We start from the raw sequence: 21,017 nt of genomic DNA on the forward strand, positions 1-21,017 counted from the left end.
AGGACAAAGAATGTTTCATCAACACAGAAAGTAGACAATGCATTTGAAGTAGAAACAACGAATCTTGTATATTAATCTCCGAGAAATGACAGTACACAAAAGATACACTTTGAGATACTTCATTATAATTTGCTTGCACAAAAATGGCATTTCTTCTTCCTATACAATTTCCTAATACATATGAATTTTAGTCCCTACAGCAGTATGATGATTTCCCCCAAAAAACTCTGACCCCATTTGATACAAAATGACTTAATACAAATACATATGTTGAAAGACACGAATGAAAGGACACATCGTTTCATTATCTTAACAACAAACTAAATAATAGTTAAAAGCCTAACTAAGATATCAATTACATTACACAAACTAAAACACAACACTAAGACTTTTGATCACACCATCATCCACATTTTTGAATATGCCACAAGCAGCCTGGATCCTTGTATGTTGTAGCATTGAAGATTGCATCCTTGGCTACATTATCGATCACATAAAAATTCTCCAACTGATCGGTCGTGTCATTCATGTCAAGGACATCTGCTCTAGCAATGGCTTGGGTTGCACTAGGCATAGACTTGAAATCAGAGATCCATACGATTTTGTCTTTGATCACACCTACATCATCTACCAAACTGGGAAGCCCATGCTGAACAATCTGTTGGGATTCATCAAATTCAGACTTCAATTCTTTTTTAATTTCTTCATGTGTAACAAGCTGACCCTGCACCTTCTTCTTTACTTTCTCTCTGGTCGATGCATCCTGTAACAACATGTTGAGTCTATCTCTAATTCTGGTGTCAGAAACCATATTGTCCATGTTCCTCTAATATTCACCCCAAAATTCATCCAATACTTTCTCCATACTGTCATCTCTTACTTAGCAACATACAAGTGGTATCATCCCTAATACTTCTCATCTCCTTTTTTAACTTATTGTGTTCATAACATAGTGTAAAGCGAAAAATCGCGATCGAACCCTAGTTGTTCTCCCCTCTTCCAACTCCAAGGAGAGAGAAGGGAGGTTTGCTAGGATTCGATGGTTTTCACTTAGGGGAGAGACTTTACATTCAAAAGAGGGGTTGAAACTCATAAGATCCAATCCCACACAATGTAAGATTGGATGCTAAATGAATTTCAAGGGTTAGGAAAGCAAGGCTACCCTCTTTTGTAAAGAATGTTGTTAAGGAAATTAAGCTAAGAATACATAGAAAGTCATAAAGATTCACTTATAAACTGAGTTCGGGTTATAGGATGAAGCTGCGGACCTAGAATTAGCAGTAGAATGTTGATACGGCGCTGTCCTGCAAATTTGAGAAAAAGTTGTCGGGACGATGGCGCCCGGCGCCACGGTCCTCCGAAAAATCCACGACACGAAGGGGGATCTGTTCATCTCTGCACAAGGATTCCAGATCTTCAATTTCAGCCGCGTACCTGCAACCTACACACAGAAAAGCGAAGATGATTGGGGGGTTAGGGATTAGGGGTTTGCCTTTAGGTCAAACCCCGGTTTTGGAATTAACCAAGAAATGAGCAAGAGCTATAAATGTAAATGATTGTAAAACAAGTACTAATACCTTGTTCTAAGGATGTTTGTATCCTTATGTGTGAAGGTATAGATGTTGTATGTTGTATGTTGTAGCATGTAGTATGTGATCTCCTCTTCAATGGTTGAATCCTTGACTTGAATGCAACACTTAGCCTTGAATGGAGACTTGAAATGATCAATTGCTTGAAGGAATGCTTGAATGCTTGAATGTTTGAGTATAGTTTCCACGCTTTTTCCCTCATGTATGTGTTATCAAATGAGAGAGGAAAATGTAGTTTATATACTTGTCAATTAGGGCTGATAGACTGATTTTCCCGACCTTAGGCCAACCAGGAAATGTAATTTCCAAATTGCAAACAAAAGGGCCCGAGCCCCTTAGGAGACCGGGCCCAAAATAGGACCCAGGGACCAGGGCGCTGGGCGCTCTGGTCCCACCTCCCGGGACAGCAGGGTGCAAGGAGGTTCAGGCCAAGGTGCTTGAAAAATGCAGTTTTCAGTGTCACGAGCAAGTTTTGGGGTCTCCATTCAGGTTGCGTGTTGCATCGCCATCGTGAAGACCGAAATGCAGTCGAAATTGCAAGTGTCGCAATTTTAGGACGCTACATTTAGCCCCCACTTTAGCGGGAGTATGTATGCTCATACTTCTGGTAAAGTACAAGGAAACATCATTGAAAGACTTTCACCCCGTCAAGGAGGCAAGATACACCAAGCCCCCAGTGGACTAAGGATCTTACGACTTCGATTGACAAAGTAAAAGGGAAGATCACGAGGGAGAACCATGACTGTTAGTAGTAAGGCTCCCTCACTATGAGTCATGCAAGAAAGATATCAAAAATTTTCAAGTATCTTGAAAAGATATAAACGGGATGTATGCGCCCCTACGTTAAAGCGATCGCACACGCCTCACCGGGGGTGATTGTTTTAACGTAGTGATACACATAAGAAATGAGAAAGGAGCACGTTATCGCAAGGATTTAGCCCCCAAGTGTGAGATAAACCCAAGGATAATAGACACAAAACACAAAGCACGAGGTGACTTCGCTTTCCTCGGGGTCAGTATGCTGTATGATAATTCATGTATATATATCATATGTATGTATGCATAATTGTTCTTCATTCCCCAATCAAGGAAGGTCACCTAGAATAAGGGAACACATGTGTCTTTTGAGTCAACATGAGAGAGACCGAGGGATCTCAATGCTTTGCATCGTCCTCAAGTAGACAACACCAAGGACAACAAATAGAAGAATGAGAATAACATATAGAAGAAGTAACAAAAGAGAGGGGGAGAGAATCTGCTATGCTAATGTAACTAGTATAGCACGTCATCTACCCCCCGATCTTGCTGATCAATGTTTCGGGAAGGCAGGGAACATGCTAGAGGAGGAACATCCAAAACAGTAGATGGAGCTATCACAAGATCCAAACAAGGGCTATGTTCATGTTCCGAGCCACATTGTTCTTGTCTAGGAGCTAGGATAAGTGCTTTAGAAAATTCATTAGATAAATGGTTATCAACATCAACAAGTTCATATTCACTATCAGAAGCAAGAGGAGTAACATTTTCATCTATATCGTCATCAAGATTTATAAAAATAGGATCTTTAACTCGCACAGGATCAAGACCATCATGCATCTTATGTTTAGGAGATTTAGGCTCAATGTCCGGCTGAGGAGAAAATGGAATAATGCTTGTTGAAGGTGTTTTTGGAGATTGCAAAGTTTGAGAAGCAGCTGCCTGAGCTCTAAAACGACGCTTTCATTGGCGTTCACGTGCAGAACGATTTCGTCTAGTCTTAGTAGGAAGTGGAGAAGATTGAGGAGGAGGAATCTTCTCATCCTTAGCACTTGGGTGTTTAGGTTGTGGTCTCTTAGGTTGGATAATAGGAGAAGAAGAAGGTCTCTTCTCTCTATAAAAAGAAGGAGGAGGAACTGCTCCATATAAAGGAGGAATTTTTGGTTTAGGGAGAAGACCAAGTCCATCATGACGAGGAGGTATAGGTCTACTCTTAGGAAGTTTATTAGGCATAGACATAGTCACATCCATAGGGATGGGTTGGGAATCTTCTTGAGGAAAGACATTAGTTTTATCTTTCAAAGGAAGAACTTCCTTCTCAAGAATGATAGGAATGTCAAGTTTAGGTGTTCTAGGTTCACTTAGAGATAAGATCATATCTGTTTTCCACTTTTGATAAGATTTGAAAAGATGATCACTTCGCGGAGGAAGAGATTGGAATTGTTTAGGCCAAAAGTAATCAATAGGAACGCTAGAAGTTCCTTCAGCTGGTTTAAAGAGACTATGATTGACAGTAACAACTTCACCATTATGGGGAAATTTCAAACACTTGTGAATAGGAGAAGCAATAGCTTTCATGGAAGATAGCCAAGGATAGCCAAGCTTCACACGAAATTGTTCGGAAGATGGAATAATAGCAAAGTTCACATCAAGGGATTTGTTATGGACTTCAATAGGCAATGTAATAGAACCAATTGCGGGAGAAGAAAATGCATCAAATAATTTCACAATCACATCTGTTTTGTCATAGATCACTTGATTCAATTGCAAAGTAAAAATAAATTCTTCAGTAATAACATTAACCATGCACGAAGGATCAATAAGCACTCCACGACAAGGTGTATTCTTGACTTTTGCAACTATGTATAAAGGACCATCAGGTGCCCTAATGGTTTCACTGGAATCAAATGTGATGGAAGGTTCTTTAGGGATTTCTTGCTGCTCTACAAAGTTAATCACATTCGGGGTCATAGACACAAGACCATCAGATGAGAGAGAGGAATCATTAGCCTCAATCGCATTAGAGGTATGAGAAGGCAATGGATCAGTGAAAATCTAAAGATTTTGGTTAGGAGGAGCTACAGATGTGTTGCCTTTATCATTCACTCCAGAAACAGAAATAGTATTATTATCAATCAAATCCTGAATTTTACCCTTTAAAGAAAAACATTTTTTAGTATCATGACCAGGCTGACGATGAAATTGACAAAAGGCTTTGTTATCAAAATAATGTGAAGTAATCTTTGCAGGATCAATTTGTCTTATAGGAGGAAGAGTAAGCACATTTTGTTCCAATAACTTATTCATAATACTATGCAATGATTCATTCAAAGGAGTATACTTTCTTTCTCTCTTGAAAAATTTAGAAATAGGAGGCACACCTGATGCTGCATTCACATTGTTGTTGATGATGTTTTCATTGAATTTGATGGAATCTCTGTTCGGTTTAAACTTCCCAAATGGTTGTTGAATACTATCACCCTTATCACTCGGAGCCATAGGATGTGATTGTTCCATTTGACTCACAGTCAGTTGATAATTGTGAAGAGTTGCACACAACTGTTGGAAAGAAGTAAACTCAGAAAACAGAAGTTTGTCTCGAATATCTTTTTGTAAATTAGAAATAAAGATTCTTTGAATATCATTGTCAGGCACTGGAAAAGAAATTTGAGCATACAAATGCTTATATCTACCAATGAAATCAGTCACTTTTTCTTTAACACCTTGTTTACAATGCATTAAATCAATCAAAGTAACTTTAGGACTTATATTGTTTTGAAATTGTTGAATGAAAGCATTTGCAAGTTTTTCGAAAGAAGTAATAGAATAAGAAGGCAACGAGAAATACCATTGTAGGGCTTTGTCTCTTAATGTTCTAGTGAACAGTTTTGCAAGCAACCTTCGGTCATAAGCAAAATCAGTACATATTGTTTGAAAAGTCTTAACATGTGTTAGAGGATCACCTTTACCATTATAAAGCTCCAAATGCGGGATTTCAACATGTTTAGGAGGGATAGCTCGAACAATGTCAAGAGAAAGTGGGCTCGCAACGTCAAATGTGGGCACACTAAACTTAGATTGATTCATAGAGGCAATTTGTTGCTGTAAAGAAGAGACAGTTTGTGCTAGATTGTTAATGGTCGCTTCAGTCGAAGAGTTCATATTAGATGTGTTAGATTGAGATGGAGGTGTTATGTTATTGAAAGAAGGTAAAGAGTAAGGTGGTGGGACTCTATGATAATTAGTCATAGGAGATGATTGGATAGGAGGAACACTACAAGGAGGAATGGAATGGTTAAATGAATTGCCCCCTTGCATCATGTTCATTTGTGAAGATGTAATAGGAACACTCATTTGAGGAATGAATGAAGAAGTCGGATTGAATGAAGGAAGAGGGTTAATTGAAGAAGAAGGATTGCCCCCATGACTGGTGATCATAGGAGGAATGTCTTGTGTTGAAGTAGTCATTATGTTTGATGTAAAAGTAGGTATACTAGCAATAGGAGTCGTCAAAGGAATAGAATTATTGTCTTGGGTAGGAGGTTGCGTATAACCTAAGGTTTCAGCACAACTCTTCATAGGCATCACATTTGAATCCACAATGTGTGCAATACCATGCAAAATATCAATTTCATTCTTATCACTTTGAAGCATACGTTTTAGACCCTCAATTAAAGGAAGAGCTTGACTATCAGGGTATTCTTGAGACATCCATTGTTGAAAATCGTCAAATTGGTTATCCAATTTCGAAAGTTGTTCTACAGAAACCTCATGGAGAGCTTCTTCATCATTAGGAGGATTAGAGGAATTACCCATGTCCTCGTTAAAAAGGCTATTCAAATTAGGTTCCATCTCCTCAGTAGTTAAACCTCGGAAAGACTTAATTCTACGGCTTCGTCTAACGGGAATAGTGTAAGTAGGGCTTATTGTTGTAAAACTCATGCACTAGAAAGAGAGAGAAGATTTTGAATTTAGAGGTAGCAATTTTCAGTAAAATCAGCCAATCTTCTGGATTTAAGCTGTTAAATGCAATCACAACAGTCTCCCGAAATTTCGAAAAAAATGTCCGGGACCGTCACGCCCGGAGTGCAACACGGTCCTTGCAACTTTTTTCGAAATTTGCAGGGATGAAAGGTATGATGATTTTAGAGCTAATCTGAAAAAATTGAGTGATTTTACGATCTGTAGATAGGCCAAATTAAAGTTGCAAATTCAAAATTGAACCCTATCAAGATTGTCAAAAAATGCAAAATTTGAATTTTGAAAAAGAGAGGGAAACTGAAATTTTGAATTTTATGATTTTAGAGGGAATGTCAAGAGCAATGCAAATTTTGAAATTTGAAAATTGACTCAATTTCACGCAAAATTCAATTTTGAAAGCGGAAATCGAAGTTGTTGTAATTAAACACTTAATTTCAAAAGTCACAAAATGCAAGAATTTGAATAAAGCACTGAAATTTCGAATGAATGCAAACACAATTTTCAGATTTATGATAATAAAAACGTAATTTTGACACAAAATTTTAATTTCAATGATTTTTGAATGATTAGAAGCCTTAGACTAAGCAATCGCAAGACCAACTTTGACTGTAATTTTGAAAGTGTTATAATTGACAAAATCAGCCAAAATTCTGGATTTTAGCAGGAAAATACAGCAAGATTTCGCTCCCGAAATTTTGGAAAAAATGTCGGGGATGATGGCGCTCGGAGTGCAACACGATCCTCGCAACTTTTTTCCAAATTTCAGGGATGAAAGATATTGTGATTTTATTGTAGAATCCAAAGTTACAGCTGATTTGGAGATGTTTTGATTGGTCAAATTGTTGGACAAAGGTCGAATTAAGAGGGTTTCAAAAATTAGGGTTTTGACATTTAACCACTTAATTTTCAGAATTAAAGCACAAATATGAATTGGAAATTTGTAATAGAAGGGCAGATCTGAAACAGGCATTAACATTTAGACATTTCGCAAGTTCAATTACTAAAAAGAAAATTTAGGGTTTTTATGCAATCACCTCTAAAATTTTGCAAAAGATCAAACATGGAAATGTAATCAATTTTTTTAGATCTAAGCATGAAAAATCAGAAAGGATGTTCACGTCGGGTTCACGAAAATGTAAAGCGGAAAATCGCGATCGAACCCTAGTTGTTCTCCCCTCTTCCAACTCCGAGGAGAGAGAAGGGAGGTTTGCTAGGATTCAATGGTTTTCACTTAGGGGAGAGACTTTACATTCAAAAGAGGGGTTGAAACTCATAAGATCCAATCCCACACAATGTAAGATTGGATGCTAAATGAATTTCAAGGGTTAGGAAAGCAAGGCTACCCTCTTTTGTAAAGAATGTTGTTAAGGAAATTAAGCTAAGAATACATAGAAAGTCATAAAGATTCACTTATAAACTGAGTTCGGGTTATAGGATGAAGCTGCGGACCTGGAATTAGTAGTAGAATGTCGATATGGTGCTGTCCTACAAATTTGAGAAAAAGTTGTCGGGACGATGGCGCCCGGCGCCACGGTCCTCCGAAAAATCCGCGAAACGAAGGGGGATCTGTTCGTCTCTGCACAAGGATTCCAGATCTTCAATTTCAGTCGTGTACCTGCAACCTACACACAGAAAAGCAAAGACGATTTGGGGGTTAGGAATTAGGGGTTTGCCTTTAGGTCAAACCCCGGTTTTGGAATTAACCAAGAAATGAGCAAGAGCTGTAAATGTAAATGACTGTAAAACAAGTACTAATACCTTGTTCTAAGGATGTTTGTATCCTTATGTGCGAAGGTATAGATGTTGTATGTTGTATGTTGTAGCATGTAGTATGTGATCTCCTCTTCAATGGTTGAATCCTTGACTTGAATGCAACACTTAGCCTTGAATGGAGACTTGAAATGATCAATTGCTTGAAGGAATGCTTGAATGCTTGAATGTTTGAGTATAGTTTCCACGCTTTTTCCCTCATGTATGTGTTATCAAATGAGAGAGGAAAATGTAGTTTATATACTTGTCAATTAGGGCTGATAGACTGATTTTCCCGACCTTAGGCCGACCAGGAAATGTAATTTCCAAATTGCAAACAAAAAGACCCGAGCCCCTTAGGAGACCGGGCCCAAAATAGGACCCAGGGACCAGGGCGCTGGGCGCCCTGGTCCTGAAGGACCAGGGCGCTGGGCGCTCTAGTCCCACCTTTCGGGACAGCAGGGTGCAAGGAGGTTCAGGCCAGGGTGCTTGAAAAATGCAGTTTTCAGTGTCGCGAGCAAGTTTTGGGGTCTCCATTCAGGTTGCATGTTGCGTCGCCATCGTGAAGACCGAAATGCAATCGAAATTGCAAGTGTCACAATTTTAGGACGCTACACATAGCTTTTCAAATTTTTTCTTCCATTGGCCTCCTGAATCTGTAATTTGGGGAACTGGGTGTACACTACTCTTAAGGGTTTCTTCATATAAAGCCTTATACTTATTCTTCTTTGCTATCTCATGTTTCATTTGGGCCTTATTGAATTTTGAAATATTAATACCCATTTCAACTGTGATCATAGGATCTACTTCTCCAACTTTCAAGGTCATCATGTGACCAAAATCTTTATCTACATCAATGATTTTTGGCCTTTTATTAGGAGGATATAAGGCCCACAATAACATTTCTTCCTCCTTTGGTTCATATCTTGATCCAATAAAAAATATCTTGCACTCCTTGGATGTTCAATTTCATATCCTTATTATCTGAATGTAACAAAGAATAAAAAATAAACGAAGCACTCAGGTCCCATCCTGGAAGCACAATTATTCCTACCTCTACTAGAAATTTCCTACCTTTTTGCAAGGTCATCACCTCAACTTCTGTGTCAATGTCTTTCGTCACCCTCTTCATCATTTCTACTTCATTCTCAAGGGTAACTGTTGGCACTGCTTCCCCTAATTTCTTACCCTTTAAGTGGTACATGAATGATTTGAATTCCTTAGACTTAATGAATTGATCATCAGATACAAAAGAAACATGCTCTGCCATTGTTTCATCTGTTTCTGCATTTAGGAAAACAATAAGTCTATTCTATGCTTCTAAGTCCTTCTCCTTCTCAAGTGCACGGAGGTTGGAGACTACTTTATTTTACCTTGAATCACTTTGGGCTAGTTCTCCCTCCCTCCCTTCTAGTCTCTGCCTTCTTTCCTCTAGCTTCTTTTCCAAGGTCCCCATAACTTCTGCAAGCTCTTCCACCTCCTTAGTTTTGCACATATCTTCAAATTCATCTTCCTGATGGAAGTAGTCTCCCAACTACTGTCTTTTCTTTCTTGAATGGATGTAACCTTCAAGATTATAGTGTGTTCTAGTTGCATGCTAAAACAAGTTGTATTCATCCACCAACTTCCTTTCAATGGCCTCGTATTCCCTAGTTGATACAATTTTAAAATCCTGAAAGTGAAGTGTGCTAGGGAGGAAAACTTTCTTGTGTGCTCTTCTAAAATGTTTGGCATTAGACACAATTAACTGCCTTACAATTTCCAAGAAGGCAATCCTGTCTGGTGCAGGCTTTCGTAGCACATATGGATAAGCCTCAAATCAATAGCATTGATCAAAAGTGAAATTTTGGCTAGAGTGCCAATCACCCCAGTTGTGATTAACCTTTGGATTTTGGTGCTCATGAGGCCTAAGATACTTCTTGAGATCCTCAGAAAATGATCCTTGCCGAGGCTCACCAAAAAGCAAGAAAATTGGTTTGACAAAGAATTCCTCAAATTTCAAGTAATAAGAATTCACAAATCTATAATCCCAAAGGGAAACCCATAATTGCACTAGTTTCTCCTTTCCATCCTTCCCAACTGTATTTACATTCAATTCCTCCGACCATAATCCTCTAAGTTTCCCATAAAATAAAACAATATGCATCAACAATGAATAGGGCTTGAAATATTTGTCTAGATTATCCTTTAGGTTCAAGAAACCTTCATGCAATTTGTCTACTAAGTATGAAGCAAAGTCAAAAACCCAAGGCTCATGCCTATGAACTTCTACTACTAGAACCAATGGTCCTATGTTTGCCACATCAAGAGCTTCAACTCCTCCCACCTGATCACACCATATATGTATATTGCAGATACTTCTTGAAAATAGTCATGTCATAAGGAGGACCATCTTCATCTGTTAGTCTCCCCTTCTCTACTTTGTGGACAATGAGGCTCCAACCCTGGTATATAGTGTCCATCTTCTTGCACTCCTCTTCCAAATCTACAAAAGACAAAGGCACGTCCGCCTCCAAATCTACTGCAAAAACATCCTGAATTGTAGCCTTTGTAAAGTGGACTAGAGCAGTCCCATCAAGAAACATAATGCATCGCTTGTTTGCATCATAATGTCTTACTAAAAGCTTAAACAAATCAATATTCACAAACACATTGGGTACTACAAGTTTTCCTAGACCATTTTTCCTTGTGTTTGAAATTGGCATGGGCTTATCCCTGTGGAAGTAATGGAAAAGGAAAAACTCATGCCCTCACACAGTGGTGAATACATCTCCAATCTCTCTATATCTATCCTCCAACTGGTCACAGATAGGTAGATTTACCTTAGCTCTACGTGACCTAGCTCCTGGAGATCTCATTTGGTCTATCATGTCCTGATTTAGCTTTCTTCGAACCTCACTGACCTCACCCTTTGATTTCTTTCCCATGGTACAAAATATTTCGGCAACCTTTTTCTTCTCTTTTGAGCTTGATGGTGAATAAGCACTTGATATATTTCTGCAATAACTTCATGACAAATGCTACTCTGCAATACTGGTTATATGTCCCAAGGAGTCCAATCTTGCAATTGATTATTGCAAATCTTGGTGGATTTTCTTCATGCGGCAATGGATCTACTCAATTGATGCATTTAATGGAAACCATTTTGTCAGTTCTTCTTTATCAAGACGTCCAATGGCTAAGCAGTGAGACTCCTCCTGACGATTCAAATGTTTGGCACCTGTTGTTATGACTTTACCACTTTTTTCTTTTTGATCGACACAAACTATCCCGACCCCCTTATCGGGTCTCGGGATATCAATTTTTTCTTTATCCCGATGGTTCATTTCATCTCGATGGGCATCACTTTAGTCTTGGCTTTGCCTTTTGTTTCAATGCTCCATCGGCACAACTCTTCTCGATGCATTCACCTTTGGTTTCCTTTACATCAGGTGTCGGTATAGTTTATTTAATGTCCCTCTGATGCCCCGATGATCTCAATATTCCAATCCGCATTTTGACTAAGACCACCGTGTTATTGGCATAACTTATCCTGAGGAACTCCTCGCACTTACCATTTGCCTAAACGATCCTATCGGGTTTTGACATAACATAAAAGTTCTTCTTCTAATGTCCCGATGAGTCCTCATTAGATTCTTTCTCTATCAGTATAACTCATATTGATGCCCCTGCAAGTGCTTCTATCTTCATCGGGGGTCGGAATAGACTTTTTCTATTCCTCCCGAAGTCCCGATGAGTTCCCGATGCCCTTTTGTGTTTTATGCTTCAACATTTGTTTTATCAGTATAGGTAATACCGATAGCTTCGCCTTTCGATTCTCCATGTCATCGGGGATCGGTGTAGCTATTTTTGCACTACTCTGATATGGTTCTTTTTTTCTATGGGCTCGCTTCCAATTTTCTTTAGTCATCAGGTATCAGGATAAAACTTTCTCATTACTTCCGATCTCCTGATACTATATGATAATCTTTGTCATACCATTATAAGGTATACCGATGGTTTCATAGGTTATCGATATAGTAATTTCTACACTTTTTTGATAAGCCGATAGAAAACAACTACCTACTACCTTGTCAGAACAAGCTATCTCGATGGAATGACCTTTCCAAGAGTGCGCACCATGTTGAGTATTTTTTAAGTGCTCCAATGAGTCCATGCTCTATTTCATTGTTATAAGTGATGTCGATAATCCTCCTTTGGGTTGCCAAAGCAATTCCATCAGAACTACTTATGCTGATAAGTGAAATTTTTCAATTTAGCACAAATGAGCTATCCATCTTGCAAATTGATGATCCCCACTTTTCCCAAAGCATCTAAAACATACTAGAAGACAATCCTTGATCACACCATAATGACTCCTCTGTCAACTAATGCTTCACAATGGATTCCTTGTGCAGTCTATACTCAGTGCATGCCCTCAGTGTGCCGAAGTGATACCTTGACATTCCTAAAATAGCTGATCCATAGAGAATTTTACTTGTGCTAACAAGGTTCCTACACATGCAAACCAGTAATAAATGCTCATATGATAAAATAAAAAGGCCTTTATGTATCATAAAATATTTTGTAAAAATATGTGCTAACAATGGCTCTTTCTAGGGATGTATGTTCTCTTTAAGGACATAGCATGATCCTACTTGTCTCTAGAAAGCAGACCAACACAAAAATTGAAAACAGAAAACAAAAGAAATTTAAACTATTATGATACAAAAATACTCCCTGCTCATAAAGAGAAAAAATTCTTAAGATACTGAGCATGAACCAGGAACTCTTGCATTTGACCAACAGTATCCTGCAAGTAATTGGAGTTTTCTCCACCTTTTTCTGAAATGATAAAAGGTCCCAGCCAAAGTGCATCGAACTTGCCATGTTTCCCTTTATCCTAATCATTGGCATTCCATTTTAACACCCATTCCCCATCTTTAAATGATCTGTCACATGCTTTTCTATCATGTAAAGCTTTTACCATTTGTTCTCTCTGTAAGTTTCTTTCCTGGGCTTCTTTTCTACATTCATCCAGCTCAGCTAAAGGCATCAATCTATCCCCCGTGAAGTTTACTTCTTCCAAACATTTTTTTGTAACAAATTTATAAACTGGAAGCAAATTATTTAAGGGAAATCTTGCTTCCTTGCCATATACAAGCTCATATGGGGAGAATCCTGTGGACTTCTTGATTGTCACTCTATAAACCCATATGGCTAAGACCAATTTTGAGTCCCAAGCCTTTTTATTATCACCCAACATCCTTCTGATAATCTTCAGAAAGTTCTTGTTGCTTGATTCTGCTTGTCCATTTTCTTGGGGATGGTAAGGTGATGAGTAAGATAGAGTGATACCATAATTTTCATAGAAATTGGAGAACTCCTTGGATCTGAAACACATCCCATTGTCTACTACAATCTTCTGAGGTACTCCAAATCTAGTCAGAATATTTTCTAAGAGAAACTTTTTCTTCACTTTGCTTGTAGCCTGTCTTGTGGGGATAACCTAAACCCATTTAGTAAAATAGTCAGTAGCAACCAAAATCCATTTATGCCCACCACTATATTTATTTCCTATCTCTCTTATGAAGTCAATACCCTATATCTGGAAAGGTTCTTCTGTATGCATGGGCATGAGAGGAATGGCTCCATTATATTTGAGTTTCCCTGAAAACTTTTGACAAGCTTCACATTTTCTGACATAAGTATGACAATACTTGAAAACTTGAGGCCAGTATTAACCAACATTAAGAATTTTGTGAGCAGTAGTTTTAGCTGAGAAGTGACCTCCACATACACCTTCATGTAAATCTTTTAAAAGAGCAGATGCTTGACACTCATCTAGACATAATATAAGAATACCATCTCTATTTTTCCAGTATATATCCCCATTAAGTAATACATACATAGATGTTTGAAGCTTTAAAGTTCTTCTTTGACTATCATTTAAACTATCTGGACATTTCATGTATTTCAAGAAGTGAACAATATTTGTATACCAAGAGCATCTTTCAATGCTAATTTGTACATCTTTAAGCTCTACCTGGTTTACTTGTGTTGCTTGAAGATTGGATTCTTCCATCAACTTCACTAAACCTTTACCTCTTACCAGTTTTGTTATTTTTAAATCAATATTGAACTTTTGGATCTGGTTTATCCATCTACATCTTCTCCTAGTAGTCTCTGTTTGTCTGAAAATGTCTTTAACAACAGCATTTGGTACATAGGCAATAACGGTGGCTGCAACTATGTAAGGTCTAAAGGATTTCATATCTTTCATAAGAGCATAAGCCTGTTTTTCATTCAAATCATAATTCAATTCTAATGCTTGTAATGTTTTACTAAAAAATGCCACTGTCTTTTCATGACCCTCATCATTATTTTGTAACATGACAACAACAATAGTATGGAATGAGGCAAATGAAAATACTTGAAAAGGTTTTGAGAAGTTAGGTGATTATAAAATAGGGGCTTCCTTGATGGCTCTTTTGATATTTGCAAAAGCTTCAAGAGCTTCATTAGTCCACTTTATTTTAGCACCCTTTTTTAACATTTTAGCTTTAGGCTTTATGATTTCAGAGAAATTTGAAACAAACCTTCTCACAAAGTTAATTTGACCGAAGAAAGATTGGATCGCTTTAATAGTTTTTGGAATTTGGATTTTAGCAATCCTTTCTAGATCAATTCTAACTCCATCTTTTGAGACAATATGACCTAATAATTTTCCTTTAGTAACCCCGAAGTGACATTTTTTAGGATTCAAAGATATGCCATATTCTAGTGCTCTAATAAAAAAAATTCTGGATCATTACAATGATTTTCTCCCTTTTTAGAATAAGCAGTCATATAATCCTGATACACTACCAAGATACAATCAATCATACCCTCAAAATCCACGTCCATAGCTCTATGGAATGTAGCTCCTGCATTTGTTAGTCCAAAAGGCATCCTAGCATAATTACCCTAAGGTGTAGTGAAAGCAGTTTTGAACTTCTCTGCTTCCCTAACTTTGACTTGATTGTAACCCAAGAAGCCATCCATCATAGAGAACAACTCATTCCCTATGACCTTCTGCAACAAAGCTTCCATATTAGGCAAGGCATAATTATCTTTCAAAGATGAAACATTTAGATTTCTGAAATCTACACATAGCCTAATATCACCATTTTTCTTTCTTACTGGTACTAAGTTTGATACCCATGTTGAGTGCCTTATAGGCTCAATAATCCCTACATTTCTCATTTTCATTAACTCCTCCTTCATCTTTGGAGCCAAGGTAGGATTTATAGGTCTTTTCTTTTTTCTGAAAGGTTTTGCATTAGGATTCAAAGGTACCTCATGCTGGAACAAATCTTCCCTGTAAGCTTTAAGGTCATCATATGACCAAGCAAAAACATGTCTATACTTCCTCAACAGATTAATCAATTTAGTTCTAATTTTCAGTGTGAGCTTCTTTCCAAGTTATACTTCTCTTGGGTTGCTTTCACTTCCCAAGTTTATCTTTTCAACCTCCTCACATTCTCCTGAATTAGGCCTGAAATTCATTACATCTTTATCATCAAACATTCTTTCAAGCTCTATTAATCCTTTTGGGATTTTATTAGTTTTTAGCTGCAATACTTCTTGCCCAAGTACAATTGCTTTGTCATCTTTGTCCTCCACAAGTCCATTCGAATCAATCTGCTAGTGCTCATATTGATCTTCACAAAATAAATTTTTTAGTAAATCCCTGTCATCATAAAAAACTTGCCAGCTTTTTACATTATCAGGCACTGACGGTCTAGTTTTAATCTCCACTTGGGTAATGTCATCCAAAGGGATGTCGTTGTGCTTGATAGCCAAGTTCACCATGAAGTCTGCCCAAATATTGTTGGATCTCTCAGTCCAATTGATGGAGAAAGCATCGAATAATTTAATGGGATCCTAGACTTCATTCTTGTAGCTTCTTAATTTTTCATTTTTTGCAGCAAATTTGCCCCTAACTTGTGAAATTGCTAATTTTGAATCACCATAAACCATTAGTAACTTGATACCATGCTTATTTTCTAGTTTAAGACCCAACAAGAGGGCCTCATATTCGGAAATATTATTATTACATTCTGTAGCTAGGAAATCGGAAATCATCACAAGCAAATCAAAATTAAACTTAGCTCAATCACAAATGCTCATTGCAATGATCAATCCTAATTACACTCAATAGAGACATGAAAAGCAAAACATTCAAAACTAAAAACTAAGCAAACCAGATGCAAATTCGAATGTCTCCTTCATGCGGCTCCATTGTCCTTCTTTCTTCTCCAAATAGCCTTTGTTTGTGGATCTCACCTTCAAGTGCATAAACCTAATGTGAAAGCAAGATTGACATTGGCACAAGACTACTCAAAGCGTGATTGATTCGACAAAGTGATTATTAGATTGATAATGTGATTATTAGATTGATAATGTGATTATTAGATAATCTGATTAGGGGCTTTGATTGAAGAAATTCATCCAATTTATAGACAAATTGGAGAAATTACAAGATTAGCATGAAGAGATTCAAATGGAAATTGCAAATCAAGAATGTCAATTATGACAAATTTATGACAAATTTGCACTTTCTATGCAAAATTGATTGATTGATAATTTATGACAAGATTATGACAAATTTCTATGTCAAAATTGATTGATTGATGATTTATGACAATTTATGACAAATTTCTATGTCAAAATTGATTGATTGTCAATTATGACAAATTATGACAAATTGAAATGTCATTCCCATGAAATTAGGAGAAAAATAGGAGGAAATTGAATTAGAAATTAGGAAAATTAGAAAATTGGGAAAATAGGAAATTAAGAAATTTAGTGAATTAATTAATAATTTTTCATTTATTAATTAATTCACAAAAAGAGGAATTATTAGCCAATTAAATGAACATTTAATTGTGATGAGAAGACTTAGGATAAATAAATAATTTATTAATCCTAGAGGGAGAAATGACAAACAAGGTTAAATGATTAAATCATGAAACCCTAGAAGATGAATTAGAAAATGCAAGAATGACAATTAGGTCTTGACAAAAGATAATTGATATCGATTCGATCATGATTTTGAATTGATAAATGATTCATACTGATAAGTGATTTGATTGATAAATGTGCCAATTGATGAGGAACAATGACTAATTGATCCAAATTGATATGATTGAGAAGGACAACGATCGATGACAAATCGATCGCAAAATGACAAGATTGACAAGTTGATAAGGATCGACCAGAATCATGACTGAAAATTGCTATTGACAAGACCAAATTCGAGAGAGAGATAAATGAAGAATGAAGAAGAAGGACTCAATGCTCGCAAATGATAAAGACCAAGTGCGTGACATAGGAGGAATGTTAATGCAACGCAAAAACCTAAAATGAGGCAATGTGCAAATGTTAAAGTATGACTCCGCAAGCGTTGACCATTTTTAGGTGTCTACACATTCAAAAGCCAACAAGAAAGAGTATTTAAAAAAAGTTCATTAGGTTCAATAAGTACAACTCCTGCTCCATTCCCTTCCTTACTACAGGCACCATCAAAGTATAATTTCCAAATTAAGTTTTCATTTTGTTTAACTGTTTGTGTAACTTTACTAATATCTAAAGGTTTAGAAATACTTACCTGGAAATTGTCCATATCTGAATGGCAAAAGTAGGTTGCTTGATCAGGATCGACTTCTTCTATGAGATATGGGGATCTTGGCTCTCTATTTATCCTCATTGTTGTCCCTTTGACTGGAATAGTAGCATAAGATAGATCAAGATGAACGTGGCCACCCACCAAATTTGACCATTGCCTAGATAACAACATTCTATAGTTTGCAGGAACTTGCATCACTGTGATGTTTGTCTTATATGTGGTATACGGGCAAGCTGGAAACCTAAACTCTACATCTTTCATAGTACCCACCACCGGTACAAACCTATTGTCCATGGCATAACACTTACCATAAGGTGTGTCAACATGCATCCCAAGCCCCCTCATGACATCTTCAGGCATGATGTTCATCATTGCCCCTGAATCTATCATACAATTCTTGACCATTTTATTGTTAATTAACAATGTCAAATAGAATGGATCAACTTGTGTAAGATTTTTCATGATAGATGTGCCTAAGTAAATTACTGGAGGATCCTCTTTTAACTTAACATCATTTTTATTTAGATCCCCAATGTTTGATATAATCTTCAAGGTCTCATCTTTATATTCTGAAAATTTCATTACTTCAAGCAAGGGCATAGAAATTTTTACCTGAGACAACGCTTGTGACATAAAAGTTGCATAGTTTGAAGAAGGCTTACTAATATGTTTTTTCTCCACTAACTTGACAAGCTTTGGCATTTCAATTGGCTTATTCTTTTCTGGCTCTGTCCACTTGTTGGCACCAGCATCCTTACCCTTGGCTACATTATGTTTTGTCCCACCAGATTTTGTGACTTTGGCAAATATACCTGCTGGCTTGCCCTGCTCATTGTTAACATTCCTATTCCTCAGTTGATAATTGCTTTTCACTTGTTCTACAGCTGCGATAGTGAAAACTTTTTCTTCTTCTTCAGTCAGGTTTCTCAAAGAAGGCACTGCTTCTTCTTGAAACAATTTTCTCAAAGCAGGGATATCTTCGTCGTCATCAGAAAAAACCTACTGCGTACCATGTTGCAAATTTTCTCTTCTTTGATGCACATCAGAATATTCTTCTTCTTCAGATAAATCCTCATTTCTTCCCCAATATGGATAAGATAAGAAGGCATTAACAGTTGGTTCATAATCTTAATTTTTATCTTCTTCTTCTATCAAGCTCTGGGCAATCATGCACTGTTCTACAACATGAGGTAGATTACATACATCACACCATGGAGATTTATCTACAAAGTTTGTAGTTTTCTTTAATGGGTCAAGAGTCTCTTTGTTGGTATTTGGTTTTACTGGTTTTCCATCTTTCCAATTTGTATTATATGGCATGTCATGCAACCTCGGCCTATTGTAACTTATTTTCTTATTGTTCCTATATGGTGGCCTTTCATTATGATTTTCTTACCCTTTAAGTCCTTGAGCATGTCCATGATTTGAGTAAGATCATCTTTCCTAGGAACCCTGGAGTTGTACAGCTTTGGATCATCTCTCTTAGCAACTTTTCCAACCACCTTCCTATTATTGTCAATAGTAACAACTATTTTGAATGCTCGTTGTAAAGTGTTAGGTCTATGAGACAGAATCTCATAATGAGTTTTGCTATCAAAATCACTTAAATAAAAGTTAATCAAAAATGAGTCAGCTAGTCTGACATCTTTGGGTATTTCATTTAATACCTTATTAAATCTTTTATTAAATTCATTCACTGATTCATTTTGATTCTTTTCCATGCTTGTTAGTTCATGGGGTGCAAATGAAGGATCATTGTGATCTCCAAATTCTTCCAAAAATACCATCACAAATTCCTGCAGGCTGCAAATACATCTGTTAGGAAGGCCTCTATACTATTCCCCTGCATCCTCTATCAAAGACTGAACCAACAACTTCATGAACACATCTTCATGAGGAATCTCAAATTCTTTGATGATATGCTTTACATTAATAACATGCTGCTTGGCTGAATCAACTCCATTTCCTAAAATTTTTGGGATTGATAATCTCGAATCATTAGTGATCTGATTTGGATAACCAACAATGCCAATGAAATCCAATTGGTTGTACCTCTCAATGATTAAGGGTTGTCTACCAACATGATGGTTTCTTTGATTGTTCATAATCCCATTATTGTTGCCATAGTTTCCATTATTACCATTATTTCCACCCCCATTATTATTTCCATTATTGTTACTATTGTTCCTACCTCCACCATTGTCACTTCCATAATTGCCATTGTTACCTCTATTTTGTCCATTATTCTGGTTGATGCCACACCCATTATTTCCTACATGATTGGCCCTATTTATGTTAATCCGACTCCCATAATTCTTGCCATCTCCATTCCTTCTTCCATCCTCCGTCTTTTCTTCATTTTGATCCCCATGCACATCTGTCCATCTTTTATTTTCACTTACCAACGGGTTGTCATAGGTTAGAAAAGGCTGGTCATTTCTTCTCATATGAAGAGGACTATATCTTGGAACTACTGTCTACTTGTTTCACCTCTCTCTTCTCCTACCTTGTCTATCTTGGGGCTTGAAATATTATTTCTCTCTATTCCTAATTTTTGTAACACCCAATCTGGTTGCCTTTTAAGTGCCCTCGCCATCTTGGCATCATCAGCGCTCATATCTGGCATTTTAAGAATACGATCATCCCATAGTTTTTCTTCTTGTTCCTCAGCATTCATGATCTCATCATGTCTATGTCTATTATCCTTTGAACCTATTTTATGAAAAGGAATTTCCTCTCTATTCTCATATTTTCCAGCAGATGAAGAATCTTCCTCCCTACTAGGAAATCTCTTATATCCTTCAAATACCATGTTTGATTTCTTTCCTTTGTTCCTTTTCTTGGGAGTCAACTGAACAAGATCTTCTTGTCCTTTGTGCAGAGATCTCCTCCCCTACATAAATATTAATGACAAATTTCTAGGAGTTTCTCTTACTTTCTCAACATACCAATCATTACTCATGTATTACATGTAGAGTCACCACCTCCTAAGAGGAATAATATTTTTTACTAATCTTCTGGGCTCTTTCCTTCAGTAGAGTCTAAAATGAAACCCCCCAAAAAATTTAAGTGCTTCTTATCACAACTCCCCAGCAAAGTTGCCAATCTATTGGTACCAAAACTATAGATTGGAAAACTTAAGGGTTTGCCAAGCCCTTAACTAATCCAACTAGCCTTGGCTAATGAACAGGGGTGGTCAAAGACCAAACCCCTCTGCACTTAAGGCTCCACTGAACCTAGGTGGGTATACCTCTCCCTCTCAAGCACAAAAAGTGTTATTTAAAGTGGATTTA

The 21,017-nt window shown here is 37.1% G+C and overlaps 1 protein-coding gene across 1 annotated transcript; it reads right to left on the reverse strand.

The window, feature by feature from the left end:
* Positions 1-403: 403 nt before the first annotated feature.
* LOC131857562 (uncharacterized) lies at positions 404-20,401 on the reverse strand. The gene is made up of 5 exons (XM_059210237.1): positions 20,215-20,401; positions 19,561-20,101; positions 19,121-19,314; positions 18,211-18,608; positions 404-763 (listed from the first exon to the last, which is right to left on the reverse strand). The coding sequence occupies exons 1-5, from the start codon at positions 20,399-20,401 to the stop codon at positions 404-406; spliced, it is 1,680 nt and encodes a 559-aa protein (XP_059066220.1).
* Between the last annotated feature and the right edge of the window lie 616 nt (positions 20,402-21,017).

The sequence above is a fragment of the Cryptomeria japonica genome, chromosome 8 (assembly GCF_030272615.1).
Source record: "Cryptomeria japonica chromosome 8, Sugi_1.0, whole genome shotgun sequence".
Lineage (NCBI taxonomy): Eukaryota > Viridiplantae > Streptophyta > Pinopsida > Cupressales > Cupressaceae > Cryptomeria > Cryptomeria japonica.

What these genes read in the sequence shown, in the direction of transcription:
- LOC131857562 (XM_059210237.1), bottom strand. Translation starts at nt 20,401, where the DNA reads ATGAATGCTGAGGAACAAGAAGAAAAACTATGGGATGATCGTATTCTT. An exon ending in CAAGGTAGGAGAAGAGAGAG is followed by an intron (nt 20,102 to 20,214) that starts GTGAAACAAGTA and finishes AAAGATGGACAG; the next exon opens with ATGTGCATGGGGATCAAAAT. An exon ending in AGTTAAAAGAGGATCCTCCA is followed by an intron (nt 764 to 18,210) that starts GTAATTTACTTA and finishes ATGTTGTTACAG; the next exon opens with GATGCATCGACCAGAGAGAA.